Raw genomic sequence first — 12,937 nt, 5'->3', positions numbered from 1 at the left:
AAAACATCCCCGCCAGTCCAAATGACTTTGTTGTGCACTGTGGAAAAACTGATTTTTCCATTTCTTGATTCTGCCTTGGAAATGAGAAGGGGAACAGAGCTCTCTCCTCTGAGATGAACTTCCTGAGCCACTGATATGCAGGAACTTTGTGTCCAACACCTTGCAATGCTCCATTGGTACTGAGAGGGTGAGTGACATCTACAGGCTTCTTCTTCCCTGTAGACTGGTGATTTGAGGAATTAAACAAACTCCCAGAGGCATGTCCTTCTGCTGCCATGGCTGTGCTTGTCTTCTCTGCACTGGATGTTTGAGCACTTCTGCAGGTATTTGTCATTTCTGAATTAGCTGACAGGATTTCATGGTGTGGGAAGAGGACAAGGAAGAAGGAAAAATGCAGAACAGAGTGAAACTTAGTGCTCTCAGTGTATTGGGTGTTTCTGGGGTTTCTGTGGTCAGCCTCAGGCTGAAAGGAGGAGGGAGACCTTTGGAACTTGTAGAGTTCCAGAAGCACATGAACGCAGAAGGAAACTTCAGTACCATCTTTGTTGTACTGTACAAGTCCTGATTACACTGGGGGTGTTAAGGTTGGAAGCAGGCCTGTGGCCACAGCTCTCTTCACAGAGAGCAACAGGCACCACCTTCCCAGGATTTCTCCTGGGGCAGGCAGTGAGAAAGCTCAGAGAAAGAAGAGAAAACAATTCTTATCTCTATTTGCTGCGCCTGTTGTTTGGCACATGTGGAATGTGTTATGGAGATTGTTTACCAAAGAAGGGATTTCTTAATTGGACTCTGGTGATGGTTGTTTAGATTGATTGGCTAATTAGGTCAAAGCTGTGTCCTGACTGTCAGAAAGGGTCACAGGTTTTTCTTTAGTATAGTATAGAATTACCATGCAGTGTAATATAATATAATATAGCTTAATAAAGCATCTATTCATGAGTCATGGAGTCAGTGCACATTATGCCCCAGCTGGGGTTGTCCTGCATCAACAGAGGCCTGAGGTCTGCAGCAAAATCCCCACTCCTCAGTACAACTCTGGGGACTGCTGGCGCCAGAGAAAGACTGGACCAGGAGCAGGTTTTCCTGGGAAGGGAGGCAGCTAGGATACCAGCTGAAAAGTTCCACATGCAGTGTTGCCAGGACCCATCCTTTGGGAAGCCCAAAGGCTCTGGGACAGTGTGAAGATGGATGAGCCATCTTGTGCTTTGATGAAGGTGCTTAAAGAAACTGAACGTGCTGGTGGAAGCAGGAGGAAACCCATTCCACCTTGGTTTAAAAGCAATAGGTCTGTGCATTGCAAGAGGCTCTGGGTGACTGTAGGTGAACTGTCAGCCCCTGTCAGTTTTGTATAATTAATCTTTGCTCAAGGGAGGATATCCAGAGTTACCAGCAGCCCAAACAGAGAGATTGTTATGGACCATTTTCATCTGAGATTTGAAGCAGCTAGTATTTAATTCCCAGTCTGTGTCTTTTCATTGCCTTTTAAATTAGAAAGTTATTTGATGTTGATACAGAATATTTCCTAGGAAAAAAACAGCCTACAGACTCGTTGGATTTCTGTATGATATTATGGGATACAATAGTCTGCACGTGTCATTCTGGGATTTGAAATGCCAATCACAGGCATTATCAGAAAACATTAGAAGTGGTCATATGGAGACTGGGAATAGATCTTACAAAGCTACTGAGCAACATTTTCTTGTTCTACACATCTTTCCAATAATAAATTATTATTGATTTGATGAATTCTTTGGTAAAAAAAAAAAAAACAAGGGTAGGGACTGTTTAGATGACATGTAATGCTCACCATGTGTGATTTACTGTGTTCAAGTATGGTCAAACAGTTGAGTCTCAAATTCCCTGTCTCTAAGCATCAATTTATTTTGATGTTTTCCTATTAACAAGTGTTTCTCTACAGCTGAGGCATCTTTGCCTTCATGTCTGTTCATCTTATATAATGATGTCTGGCTTTGGATGAAGGAGATTTTCTCCCAGCCTCTCAGACAAGGCCCATCAGGCAGCACTGCTGGCTGGTGTCTCAGAGCTTCAAAGTGGAGCTGGAGAGAACAACTGGGCTGCGACCAGCTGGGATGTCCCATCACTCTGCAAGAGTAACTAGAGCCAAGTCACATTCCTTGGCCATCAATCAGCTGATCATAAGCTGATTCCAGTCCCCACAGCGTGGTCATCTGGCTGCAGCAGGGAATGGGTCCCATTTAGCAGATGCCCAGGAAGATATATGGAGCAGAAGTGGTTTTGTTGGCATGTTGTGCCAGACAGCCTCCACAAAGAATAGATCAGGGAGTGAAGGTAAGAGCACAGCCATTTACAAACCAGATGTCAGTTAAGAAATAATAAAAGAACCACCCCTCTTGTGTTTGCCTGGCTGGTGCATGAGAATGTAGAGGAAGCAAGGCAAGAGCTAAATGATGGTGCTATATTGACTACATTAGAAAGGGTAGAATTCATTTATATGTGTTTACCTGTGATTACAAATCTGGGTGAGCAGCAAAGCCCCCACACCTGGATGAGTATTTGATGGGAGGTCTGTACATTTGGGTTTGCAGTCTGGTACCATGCTGAAAGGCTGCCCAGTGCCTTGCACAAAAACCCTCCCCAAGGGGAGCAGCTCTTCCCCTGGACTGATGGGATCTTGCTTGAAGACAGAGAGGAAAATCTACTCCTACATAAGACAGAGAGGAACTTCCTACTGCCTTGCTGCAAATGTCTGCTGCCCAAGATTTCAGCAAAATTGGGAGAAAATCACTGGGGAAAAGAAGATGGGGGAAAAGAGCAAGTTAAAGAGGAAAACAAGTAAAAAATGCTTGTGTGTGTCTTCCTTTCTTCCATCACCTCAATTGCTTTCATTGTAACAGTGCAGCCTGGGATGAGTTAGAATTTCTCTAAATATGTACAAGATGGTGCACATAGTGAGGTTTTGTAGCACTGATTCTGAAAGCTCTTGTGATTTGCATGGAGAGCAGGAGCTTTTGCAGCAAAACTGAGCGAGTGAAATGCAGGGGTTTGTGCCCTCTCTGTTACTGCAGACTGTGCATGGAGAACAGCGACACTGGAAAATTCCTTGGGCATTCTCATCAAGGTAGGTCTGAGAAAAAAGAGAATTAAATGCCAGAAACATCTGTCACTGCTTCAGGGAATTGCCTATGACAGAACCAGCTGGATTTGAGCTCACCCGAGCACCTTTTTGACCATCTAACTTTGGGTGCTTAGAGATCATTAATTAACATTAATATATCTAGAGGTGATCTAAGGAATCAAGAGTCAAGAAAAAAATCAAGAGATTTTCCTGTGGATTCATATAAAGATAGAATCTCTATTAGAGTTCAGGGAAAGTTAAAAGAAACTTCTGCTAGGCAAAAGGAATGATTTATCCTGGCTAGCAAGCCAATGGAAAAAAATAATCAGCTTGGGGTAGCTCTTTTTAATTTGAGTGTTTTAACTAGCTTTGTGGAAAAACACATTGGAATTAAAAGGAAAATGAAATATAACTGTAATATATCACAGATGTTGATGTCAGAATATTGTAGTGGGTTTTTTCTTCAAAGTACTGTGATAGAAAAATGACAAGTAAAATGAAATGCTGGTCAGAAAATCTGGATGTAGGCTTATTAAAGAACTCTTTGTACTGAAATGTAGATGCCATGCACTTATTTTTACTATTGAACCAACACAGGACAAGGTCTGTGGTTCTTTGTGTTCCTACTGTTAGTTTTACTGTTATTGTAACAATAATTTACAGTCAAATAAGAAAACAGGGCTTCTCTTCTAAAGGCCTTTAAACCCAGCAAGGATTTGGGTATGTGCAAGCCTGCACTAATTAAAAGCACAATTCACTCCTCAGGGCAGTCAGGGAGATGCTGTGGGCCACCATTTTAAACATTTTCACTCAGAAGGACTCCAGACAGGTTTATGCATCAGGTCTTACAGTCATAGGGCTATCTAACGTTCTTTTTGCTGCTTTCACATTTAGCTTCTAAAAATTTGTTCTCCTGGATTCTTTACCTTTGTTTTCTCCTATTTTAATTAACAAGAATATGTGTGGTTAAATTTTTCCAGTAAGACAAATTTATTTTTATGCTACTCTTAGGTCTTCCCTGCATTAAAATACATTCTGATTTTTCCGTGGGCCTGGAATAATGTCAGCAGCCAAGCATAACAATTTTGTGGAAATCACAATATTGAGGTACACCCTTAAAATTGGGTAGTATGAAGAGTCTTTCAAAGTGGGAACTACCTGCCTTCTTAAGGTGCTAGCACTGCTAACAGCAGCTCAAATACTCAGGTAAACTGAGGAAGGAGTAATTTGCATTTACTATCCCCTTCTTTTGCAGAAAATACATACTTTTTTTTCTGATTGTCCTTATTTCATACAGATTTCCATACAAAAAAAGTTGTGCAGTTACCAATATCACCTCTTTTAAAGAGCAAATCACATTATGAACTCTGGAAATGCACTCAAAATACCAACATTTTCAAGAAAAGAGATTAAAATAAAAATAAAAAAAAAAGAGGCCCCATTATCGTGACAAGTATATACATAAATAAAACCAAAAATAACCCTGTTCAAACATGGTTGTGGTTGGGTAGTCATACCATACTTCTTTCTCACCAATACAGGGTGAAAAACATGCACTAAAATTATTGATTAAGCATGGGAGGTGATCAAATTCGAATTGATCTAAGCTTAATCTGTGGAAGAGTCCAGGGCAGCTCTCCTGATGTTCTTCAAAGGCAAAATAAAGCACTTGCCACTGCTAGAGCTCACAACCATGCTTCAACGTGGCTTCCTATAGCTGGGGCCACCGTGGTGTGTTACCTGAATTATTCCAGTGATAAAAACACCACCAGATTTAAAAAAAAAAGAAAAAAAAAAAAAAGGCAAACTAAATCCACCCTCCCCCTCCCCCCCATCAATTTTATCAGCAGCTTTTCCAAAAATGAAAACAAGTCATATACACATACATATACACGCACACGGGGAGAGCTCAGGACTACGCACAACTTCTGGGATGGCGGCAGTAAGGGTGTGACAACACAAGATGTCCAAAGAAGCCACTGTGCTTCTCCAGCCCTTTGCTACTTAATTTGGAGGCCTCTGCTACCCAGATGGCATTTGAGAGGGAGGGAAAGGAGAGGGGGCTAGATGTTTTCTGCCTCTTCCCAAAGGTTTGGCTTGCGAGTTGTGGGAATTGCAAAGATTTGTGTCGGGTGGCGGCAGCCGACGGCCAAAATCTGAGCAGCAAAGGGCGTGGAAGCGGAGAGAACCAGACAGGCAGAGAAAGACAGACAGACAGACGCAGCGACAGATATGAATGGCAGTCCCAAGTGAGGTGCAGGCTGGGTGCGTGTCGTCCTTCCCGCGATCCTTGCTCCCTTGGAGGGGTGTGTGCCCAGGGCTGCGGCAGGGCCGGGCGCCCCAGTGCTCGCGCGGGCGGCGCCGCCTGAGCCAGCACTGGGGGAGCTCAGCCACTGGTTCTCTGCCTTCAACACATTGGTTGGGAGGGAAAATGGACTCGTGGGGTTTAGTGTGGCTGGAGACAGGGGGAGAGGAAAGCGAGGGAGAAAAGGAAGAAAGGCGGGGTGTGGGTTAAAAGGGAGGAGTGCAGGAGAGGGTGAAAGGGAGATTTAAGCATAGGCTGTCAGATATTCTAAAGAATGGGAGCAGGAGCCCATGGCAAATAATATGAAGCCTCTTGACACCAAAAGCAAGATGATTGTAAAAAAAGGCCTCATGCGCCTGGTTTAAGCCTGAGCTGCTTTACATCAGAAATAAAATACACTAAATGAGAAATCACTGCACAAGCCTCCAAGTCTTGGGAGCTCAATGCTTTGGTATTTCTGTGGCCTTACTGCACCAGTACTCAGGATTCAATCAAGCTGCAACCCTCTGCTGACCTCTTAACAGAATTTGGAAAACTTTCCAGAAGTGCAAGGTATAAAGTACTCAGCTCTCCTGAACGCCTGATGGACAAACATCAAACCATTCATTACCCATAAGGCTGGGGCAAAACAGACCTGACCAACATTTTTCAGGGAAGTTATACACAAAAGTGGGGTTTATGTTTCCCTAACCTTCTTCACAGGGGGGCTGCTCCCTGAGGCACCCAAGTCTTTTGTCTCCCAGATGCCCACACACAACACTGCACTCCCCTCCTGTCACCTCTCCCACCATTTCCATCAACCCTCAAACCACTTGCAATGTTCCCTCTTAGGGAAATGTGTGCTGCTACAACAGGAGGGCATTTCATGCATGGAAATATTCCATTACTTCACAAAAACCCTCAAGTTACCAGTTCTCTATCCCTGACAGCTCTCATCTTGTAAGCATGCTCACCCCCTGGCTCATCACATCTGCTGCACTGCCTTGTGTACCTGTGCTGGGCAACTCCTCCTCCCCTGTGCCTCCTGCAGGGCTCACAGACACACTCAGACACCCTGCAGCTGTGGCACTGGATGAACAGGCAGGGTGGACACCAGTCCAGATGGTTTCCCCAGTCATCCTCATGCACCCCCAAGCAAGCTGACAAACACAGAGGCACCTGCACATGCAGACATGCTCAGAGGCACCAGCAGAGAGACAGGCCCACAGATAGGCACAAACCCTCCCTGCCTGACAGCCGTTCCAGACAGACAGATGGAATCAAACACTCAACACCCCCAGTGTCACTGTGCTGCCCTGGAGACACAGGTGCTCCCACCTGGACATGCCCCTGGAGTTCTCACACATCTGCAGGCATGAGCTGCCCTCTGCAGCTGGATGAGCAACCCCCAGAGGCTCCTCCAGCTCTGTGGGTGCTGATATGAGCCTTGCTTTGGGGGCAAAGGAGGACTGAGCCATGCAGCCTCTTTGGGCTGGCACTGGCAGGGGGAAGGATGAAGGAAAAAAGACCCTGTGGGCTAAGGAAAATTCAGTTTTCCTCTCTGTCTAAGGGGAGGGAGGTCACATGAACACCTTTCCCAGTGACTCAGGGTCTGACTGTGTTTCTTTCATTACTTTGGGCACTGTGGCACAGCACAAACTGAGCTTGATTTTCCCATTTGATACAACAAACAATACTGAGAGACTTTCTTTGCCTGGAGGAGGGGACAGCAGGCTGTTAGTCACCTTTGCAGCACTCCACTCCAGGCTGTGTCTGCTGATGTGGAAAGGAAGGAGGTGCTACGTCTGGGATGATATAGTCCAAACCTGCTGGGTTTTATTCAACTTCTATCAGATTTATTCCCAATTATAATAGAGAGCAATAATTTTTACCACCTCAACATTTTCTTCTGAAGAGCTTAAAGGGTTTTGAGAACTTTAATAATGATAATTTTTTAACATAAAGAATAACAACAGTCTCCACTGATAGGAAGACTGAGGTACAGGGATCTAATAAAAGTCCAAGGAATATAACCCACAGGCCCTACATCCCAGGCCTCATACATTATACCATTTTTCATCTTACTCTCCAAAAGTCATTCTTTGAAGAGAGCTGACACATGATAGAGGTGGTCTCTGCCTTGGAAGTTTTTTTTTCAGCAAAAGATTAAAAAGTCCTTTCCTCCCTCTTTAGTTACTTAAGAAGTGGCATAAGAGTGCCCTAAAACAGAAACATTGAATATTTCAAAAAACTTTTGGTATAAAAATAATTAAATTTTTTTTTTCATTTTCTGGCTAGGAAGTTAGTTGTATAGCAGTCACTGAGAGGAAAGCTCTGAAAATGCAGCTTCAGAGTGATGCAATTTAAAGGTGAATTTGGCAGATACTGTGCCAAAGTTTTTAAATCCACCAGATTTTGGCCTTCTCTGTGCCTTTTGCACTTCCTCAGTTGTGTGAGATGCCTCTGGGTGTCTGTGGAGCTCCTTGGAGGCACTTAGGAGATGTTCCCAGGATGCAGGAAGCAAGATGGACTTATTGTTTGACATGACTGGACTTATTTCTTGACATATTTCCCCACCATGGAGGCGTTTTATGTGAAGGCTTCCTGAAGGACTCAGGAATGCTGAGGGGGCTACCTTGCAAGCATGGCTTCTCAATATTTTGGAATGCACAGCCATGCTGATGAGCTGCTGAGCTGGGCATGCAGGTGCACACTCACCCAGGGCATGCAGGGGAGCATTCCTGCATCCAGGGAACTCCCAGGCACCAGGGAAGTGCCTGGTTATCCACAACCATGTCCAACTCTCACAGTGACACAGTCACACAGGCTCAGATACACACACAGCAACCCCTGAATCCATCAACAGCCATTCACTGCAGAAATACACGTGAAATTCTGGTGCTGGCATTCACACTCCTCTCCCCCCACACATGGATTTATGTCTGGACACTCTCCTGTGGATTTGTAGCCCATAAAGGCATCCAAACACACTTAGGGACATGGAGCACCATTAATGGAGTGCACACACAAAGACCCACCCATGCACACTCACATATATCTTAACGAAGGTTTTGGTCTGGGAAATTCCTTTTCAAGAAACAAAAATAAATGTCAAAAGAAAAAATGAAAGACAAACCAGAGCATGGGGAACTGCACAAACAAAAGCAAGCACATACCTACACACACACTGTGGAGGCTGTCAGTCAGTCAGGGCTCTCCTCACAACTACAGCCTGCTGGGTTTGCTTCCCCTGAGTGCAAACGTGGGGTGAACCTCACAGATTTCAGGCTTATGGGTCAAACTGACCTGTGCCAGGAGTTTCCATCTTCCCTTCTAACTGACCACAATGAGAACTGACCCTTCACTCCAAGAGCAGCACCTTCCAAGATCCTACCACAAGCACTCTTCAGCTTCTAAGGAGTTGAGCAGAAATATTTTACCTGCACCTGACCAGTCTAAACATCTCCTATTAGTGGAGCTGGTTGGCATTTTAGGGTTTATCGTTTCTGTCCTTTTGAGGACAGAAGGTGGTCTCTCAGAACAAGACAAGACAGTGTACAGAAACACAGGGCAGGGCTTGCCAAAGCCCACAGACAGCAAGGAAGCAACGAGCCCCCGAGGGGACGGGAGAAGTGTGTCTGATAAACTGCCTCGCACTGCTTGGCAAGATGACAACCGTCCGTCCAAGATGGGCTGCCACTTCCAAAGCCCATTTTCTACAGATGTAACATATCAAGTGCTGCTAGCAGGGAGGGAATCTGACAGGACAAACCAACATACAAAACATTCTCTTATTCAATAAGGGTTATAAGTGCAAAGGGATTTCAGAACATTTCAGAACAAACTCAATCCATAGCTGCCGCTTATTTATCAGTGCATCAAAAGGTTGTGCAAGTTTTTAGTAACAAACATTAGAAACTAGTAGCAAAGGACTTGCCTAGATAAAAAGAGAAGATTTAAACATGCCAGGTAACAAAAAGATGTGTGCAGAGATCTGTAAAACTGTATAGAAGGAAAGGATTCTTTAGAGGAAACAGAGGGACCGTCACACAACGCTCTTCACAGCCCTTACTAAAAGAGTCAGGGCCACCCCTGCTGCCTCCTCACCTAAGACAGCTGCTGGTTGTTTGGACAGAGGCATGCCCTCATTTTTTGTAGGCTTCTGTAACTGAAAACTGGATTCTGGGCCTTGCCTGACATGAACTTGAATTGAGACAGAGCCTCGTGGCTGGCAATTAAGCACCGCAGCACGGACAGCCCTGGAGACTGAAGATCACAACAACCATCAGCAGACATCACTGTCTCAAGATGCTGAGGATGAATGTGATTTATACTGCTTAAATTTGATGTCTGGGAGCCGGGTGTCTAGACAAACCTAACAAACCTAGACACTCACCAGTCACCGGTGGGCACCTCCAAATAACAATTTATTTCCCTGTCACAGACATGTCCAGGGTGCCTGGGAGGGGAGCATCCCTCACCACTAACAGCAAGAGGTCACCTGGCTGTGACTCTCTTCCTCTCAGACAATGGAAGCTAATGAGGAGATGAATCTGAATTTCTTCAAAGGAACCGTTGGATTTTCCTGCAGTTTAGGATTTCTGACTATTTATGTACCAAACAAAAGGATTTCCTTCCTTTCTGCTTAGAAGACTTTTGTATGGATTCAAATACAGCAGTCAGGGAAGTCTTATTGATGTTTAATATGATTAATTTCCAGTTAACTGTGCTTATTCCCTCCAGTGCCATATGCAGTTCTCCCTCCAGGATGAGAATTGAACTTTTCCACAATCTGAAGGCTATTGCCAGGTTCCCTACTTAGTTTGCTTGTGACAAGTGTGGCAGAGAAAAGGTTTTAATTTCACTCTTAAAAATTAACAACTTCAGCCTCATTGTAACATCCCTCTACAAAGTTGGACTAATACTGATATCTACCTAGTAAAAGGGTGTCTAAAATTGTTTACAACATTCTGCAGGAAATGTTGTAAGCAATTTTTTGTGTCCAGAAAGTAGGACAAAGACATGCAGAATAAAAGTTCCTTTTTAGTTAAAAACTATTTTCCATTATTTCAAAAGACAAGGAAAATAAACTAGCTTAAAAAAATAAAATAATCATTTATTCAAAATCAAAATGTTACAGCTTGAATAAATATTCCTGTTTTGGAATTATAGAATAAAAAGGAAAAAAAAAGAAAAAAGTTGACCAGAAATTAAACTAGAACCAAGATATGAAAATATTTTGTTTGGAAAGTTCCAAGTGAGGCATTTTTATTTTTCAAAACACTGCCTGATTATTTTTCTCTAAACACAGCACTGAGTGATAACTATGCTGTCACTTCTCTGCTTGCAATGGGTTGCCTTTACAGCACACAATTCCAAGATGGAATGTTTATTCAACAGCCACATAATTTTGAAAATTTGCAACTGATTTGCTGTTCTTTAACATATTTACAGCAATTTTCTTTCAATCTTTCTATTTTCCTGGCCTTTATCACCTGGATTTTTCGGTGTAATTGTTGTCCATGCTCATAACCCCATCACAGTCTTTTGGAAATGTTTCCTGCCTGTCCTATGTCTATTTATCCTATAATTCTATATCCATCTACCTGCAAAAAAAGAGATATAGGATAAAAAATTGCCTGGTGTGATTTATTTCCTGCACAGTAGATGCTCATTTCAGTCTCCATGGCTCACTCAGTCCTCACCTGTCTGCTGAGATGGGCACGAGTGGGGCCAATCAGTGCCAATTGGGCTGGTGCAGTTTGAGATGGAGCAAATCAGGTTGAAAACCAACAAACAAACAAAAAAAAAGGGTTGGAACTCTGGTGCTTTGTTGGAACTCTGGTGCTTTGTTTTCCTTTGGGATTTCTGCTTTATTTTTATTTTATCTACCTCAGTTTATTATTATATTCACATTTGAAACAGAACATTAGGAGAAGGTTCCTCTAAACAGAGAAAATTTGGTCTTTATTTCTTTTGGAGGAAGCCTGAGTGAGGAGGCACAGGGAGGATTCCTGTTTTGGTTAGGATTCCTGTTTTGGTTCCCTCAGTTCCACCTCGAAAGAACTGACCTTTATCTCTCTGTGGGGTGGAGGGTATTGAGCTGCCATGGGAAGCACAGCATAACACTGGGCAGACCAAAGTCCTGTTCGAGCAGCTTCCCATGGCACAAAGAGCTTTTTCACTTACACTCCACGTCTCCCATCACTTTTCCTGCTATACAGTTTAATTCATGCCAGGCGGATTATGGAGGGAAGAAAATGATGCAACAGTCAAAAAGTCCTTTAAGTCGTTCCAAAAAAAAAAAATTAAAACAGAAGAAAACCAAACCAAACAAAATGCAAAAAAAAAAAAAAAAAAAAAAGAAAAAAAAAGAAAAAGAGCTTTGAAACTAAACAAAAATTCTGAAAATAAACTTAAAAGAAAGGAGGAAGGGGGAGGGAAAAAAAAAAAAAAAGAACCCGGGAAAGACGAATGTTAGAGCAGGCACGATCATGGACAGACGCCAGCTACTTACGTTCACCTCGGTGATTGCTATATCAACAATGCTACCCACAACAATCAAGGCGTCAAATGTATTCCATGCATCACAGAAATAGTGCTGCATGTGGCAGAGAAGCCAAGAGAGAGAGAGAGGAAAGAAGGAAGAGGAAGAAAGAATGAGAGAGAGGAAAGAAGGAAGAGGGAGAAAGAATGAGAGAGAGAGAGAAGGGAGAGAAAGAGGGAAAGGGAGAAAAGAGGGGAAAAAAAGTAAAAAGTAAAAAAAAATAAAATGAAAATAAAAACAAAACAAAAGCATGAAAGAGGGAGAGAAGAGGAAAAAAATAAGAAAAGAAAGAGGTTATGTGGGCATATTAAATAGTCTCTTACCACTCTACAGTATTGGTTGTTCAAACCTCTGTAACGTTTCACATGATGGAGGGTATCAACAAAAGCCTGGTTAGTCAGAAAGTTACACTCAAGCATGTCTACCTTTTGGAGGGAAAAAAAGCACACACACCCCAAACTCTGTGCGCTTTCACCAGTCACAGCCTTGGGGCCAGCTATGACAAGTGAAAAAGAAGGAGGCATGTCCCCCCCTCCTTTTTTTTTCCCTGGGAGAAGGAGAAGGACGACGGCAAGTTCAATAAAAGCATGACTAGAGGGAAAAAAACCAGAAAACAAAAAGAGAGAGAAAAAAAGAGAGAAAGAGAGAAGGAACAGCAGAGGAGGAGGAGGTGGTGGTATCCTGGGGAGGGTAGAGTAATACTCACATTAGTTTCACTGAGAATGACGTCTATAATGCTGCCAATTACGATGAGGAAGTCAAAAACATTCCAAGGATCACTAAAGTAACCCTACATAAGGAAGGGGCAGGCAGGATGGGGATTAAAAAGGAATGTTAGACAGACAAAAACAGTTCAAAATTACCATTAGAATTTCTGCCCTGACACCTCAAGGGGTTTTCCTCTTAAGTCTACTTGTTGTGTCTCAAGCTGCAGCCTAGGCCTGGGTTCCCTGACTCGTGTGAGCAGCCCCTCTCCAGCTCATGCGATTCCAGAGAAGCCACCCCTCCC

The 12,937-nt window shown here is 43.3% G+C and overlaps 1 protein-coding gene across 9 annotated transcripts in view; it reads right to left on the bottom strand.

The window, feature by feature from the left end:
- CACNA1C (calcium voltage-gated channel subunit alpha1 C) overlaps positions 1–12,937 on the bottom strand; it is a 453,063-nt gene that overhangs the window by 43,971 nt on the left and 396,155 nt on the right. For 5 of the 9 annotated variants that reach the window (XM_064421276.1, XM_064421280.1, XM_064421277.1 and 2 more), the window contains 2 exons: positions 12,635–12,718; positions 11,899–11,982 (listed from right to left, as the gene is read on the bottom strand). In XM_064421276.1, the coding sequence (XP_064277346.1) occupies positions 11,899–11,982; positions 12,635–12,718 (168 nt within the window). The remainder of the gene's footprint in view (positions 1–11,898; positions 11,983–12,634; positions 12,719–12,937) is intronic. The other 4 variants (XM_064421282.1, XM_064421284.1, XM_064421281.1 and 1 more) reach the window with 2 other exon arrangements.

This window comes from Passer domesticus, chromosome 5 (assembly GCF_036417665.1).
Source record: "Passer domesticus isolate bPasDom1 chromosome 5, bPasDom1.hap1, whole genome shotgun sequence".
In the NCBI taxonomy this organism is placed as follows: Eukaryota; Metazoa; Chordata; class Aves; order Passeriformes; family Passeridae; genus Passer; species Passer domesticus.
The sequence above is the reverse complement of the archived record's forward strand: the minus strand, read 5'-3'. Positions and strand labels throughout refer to the sequence as shown.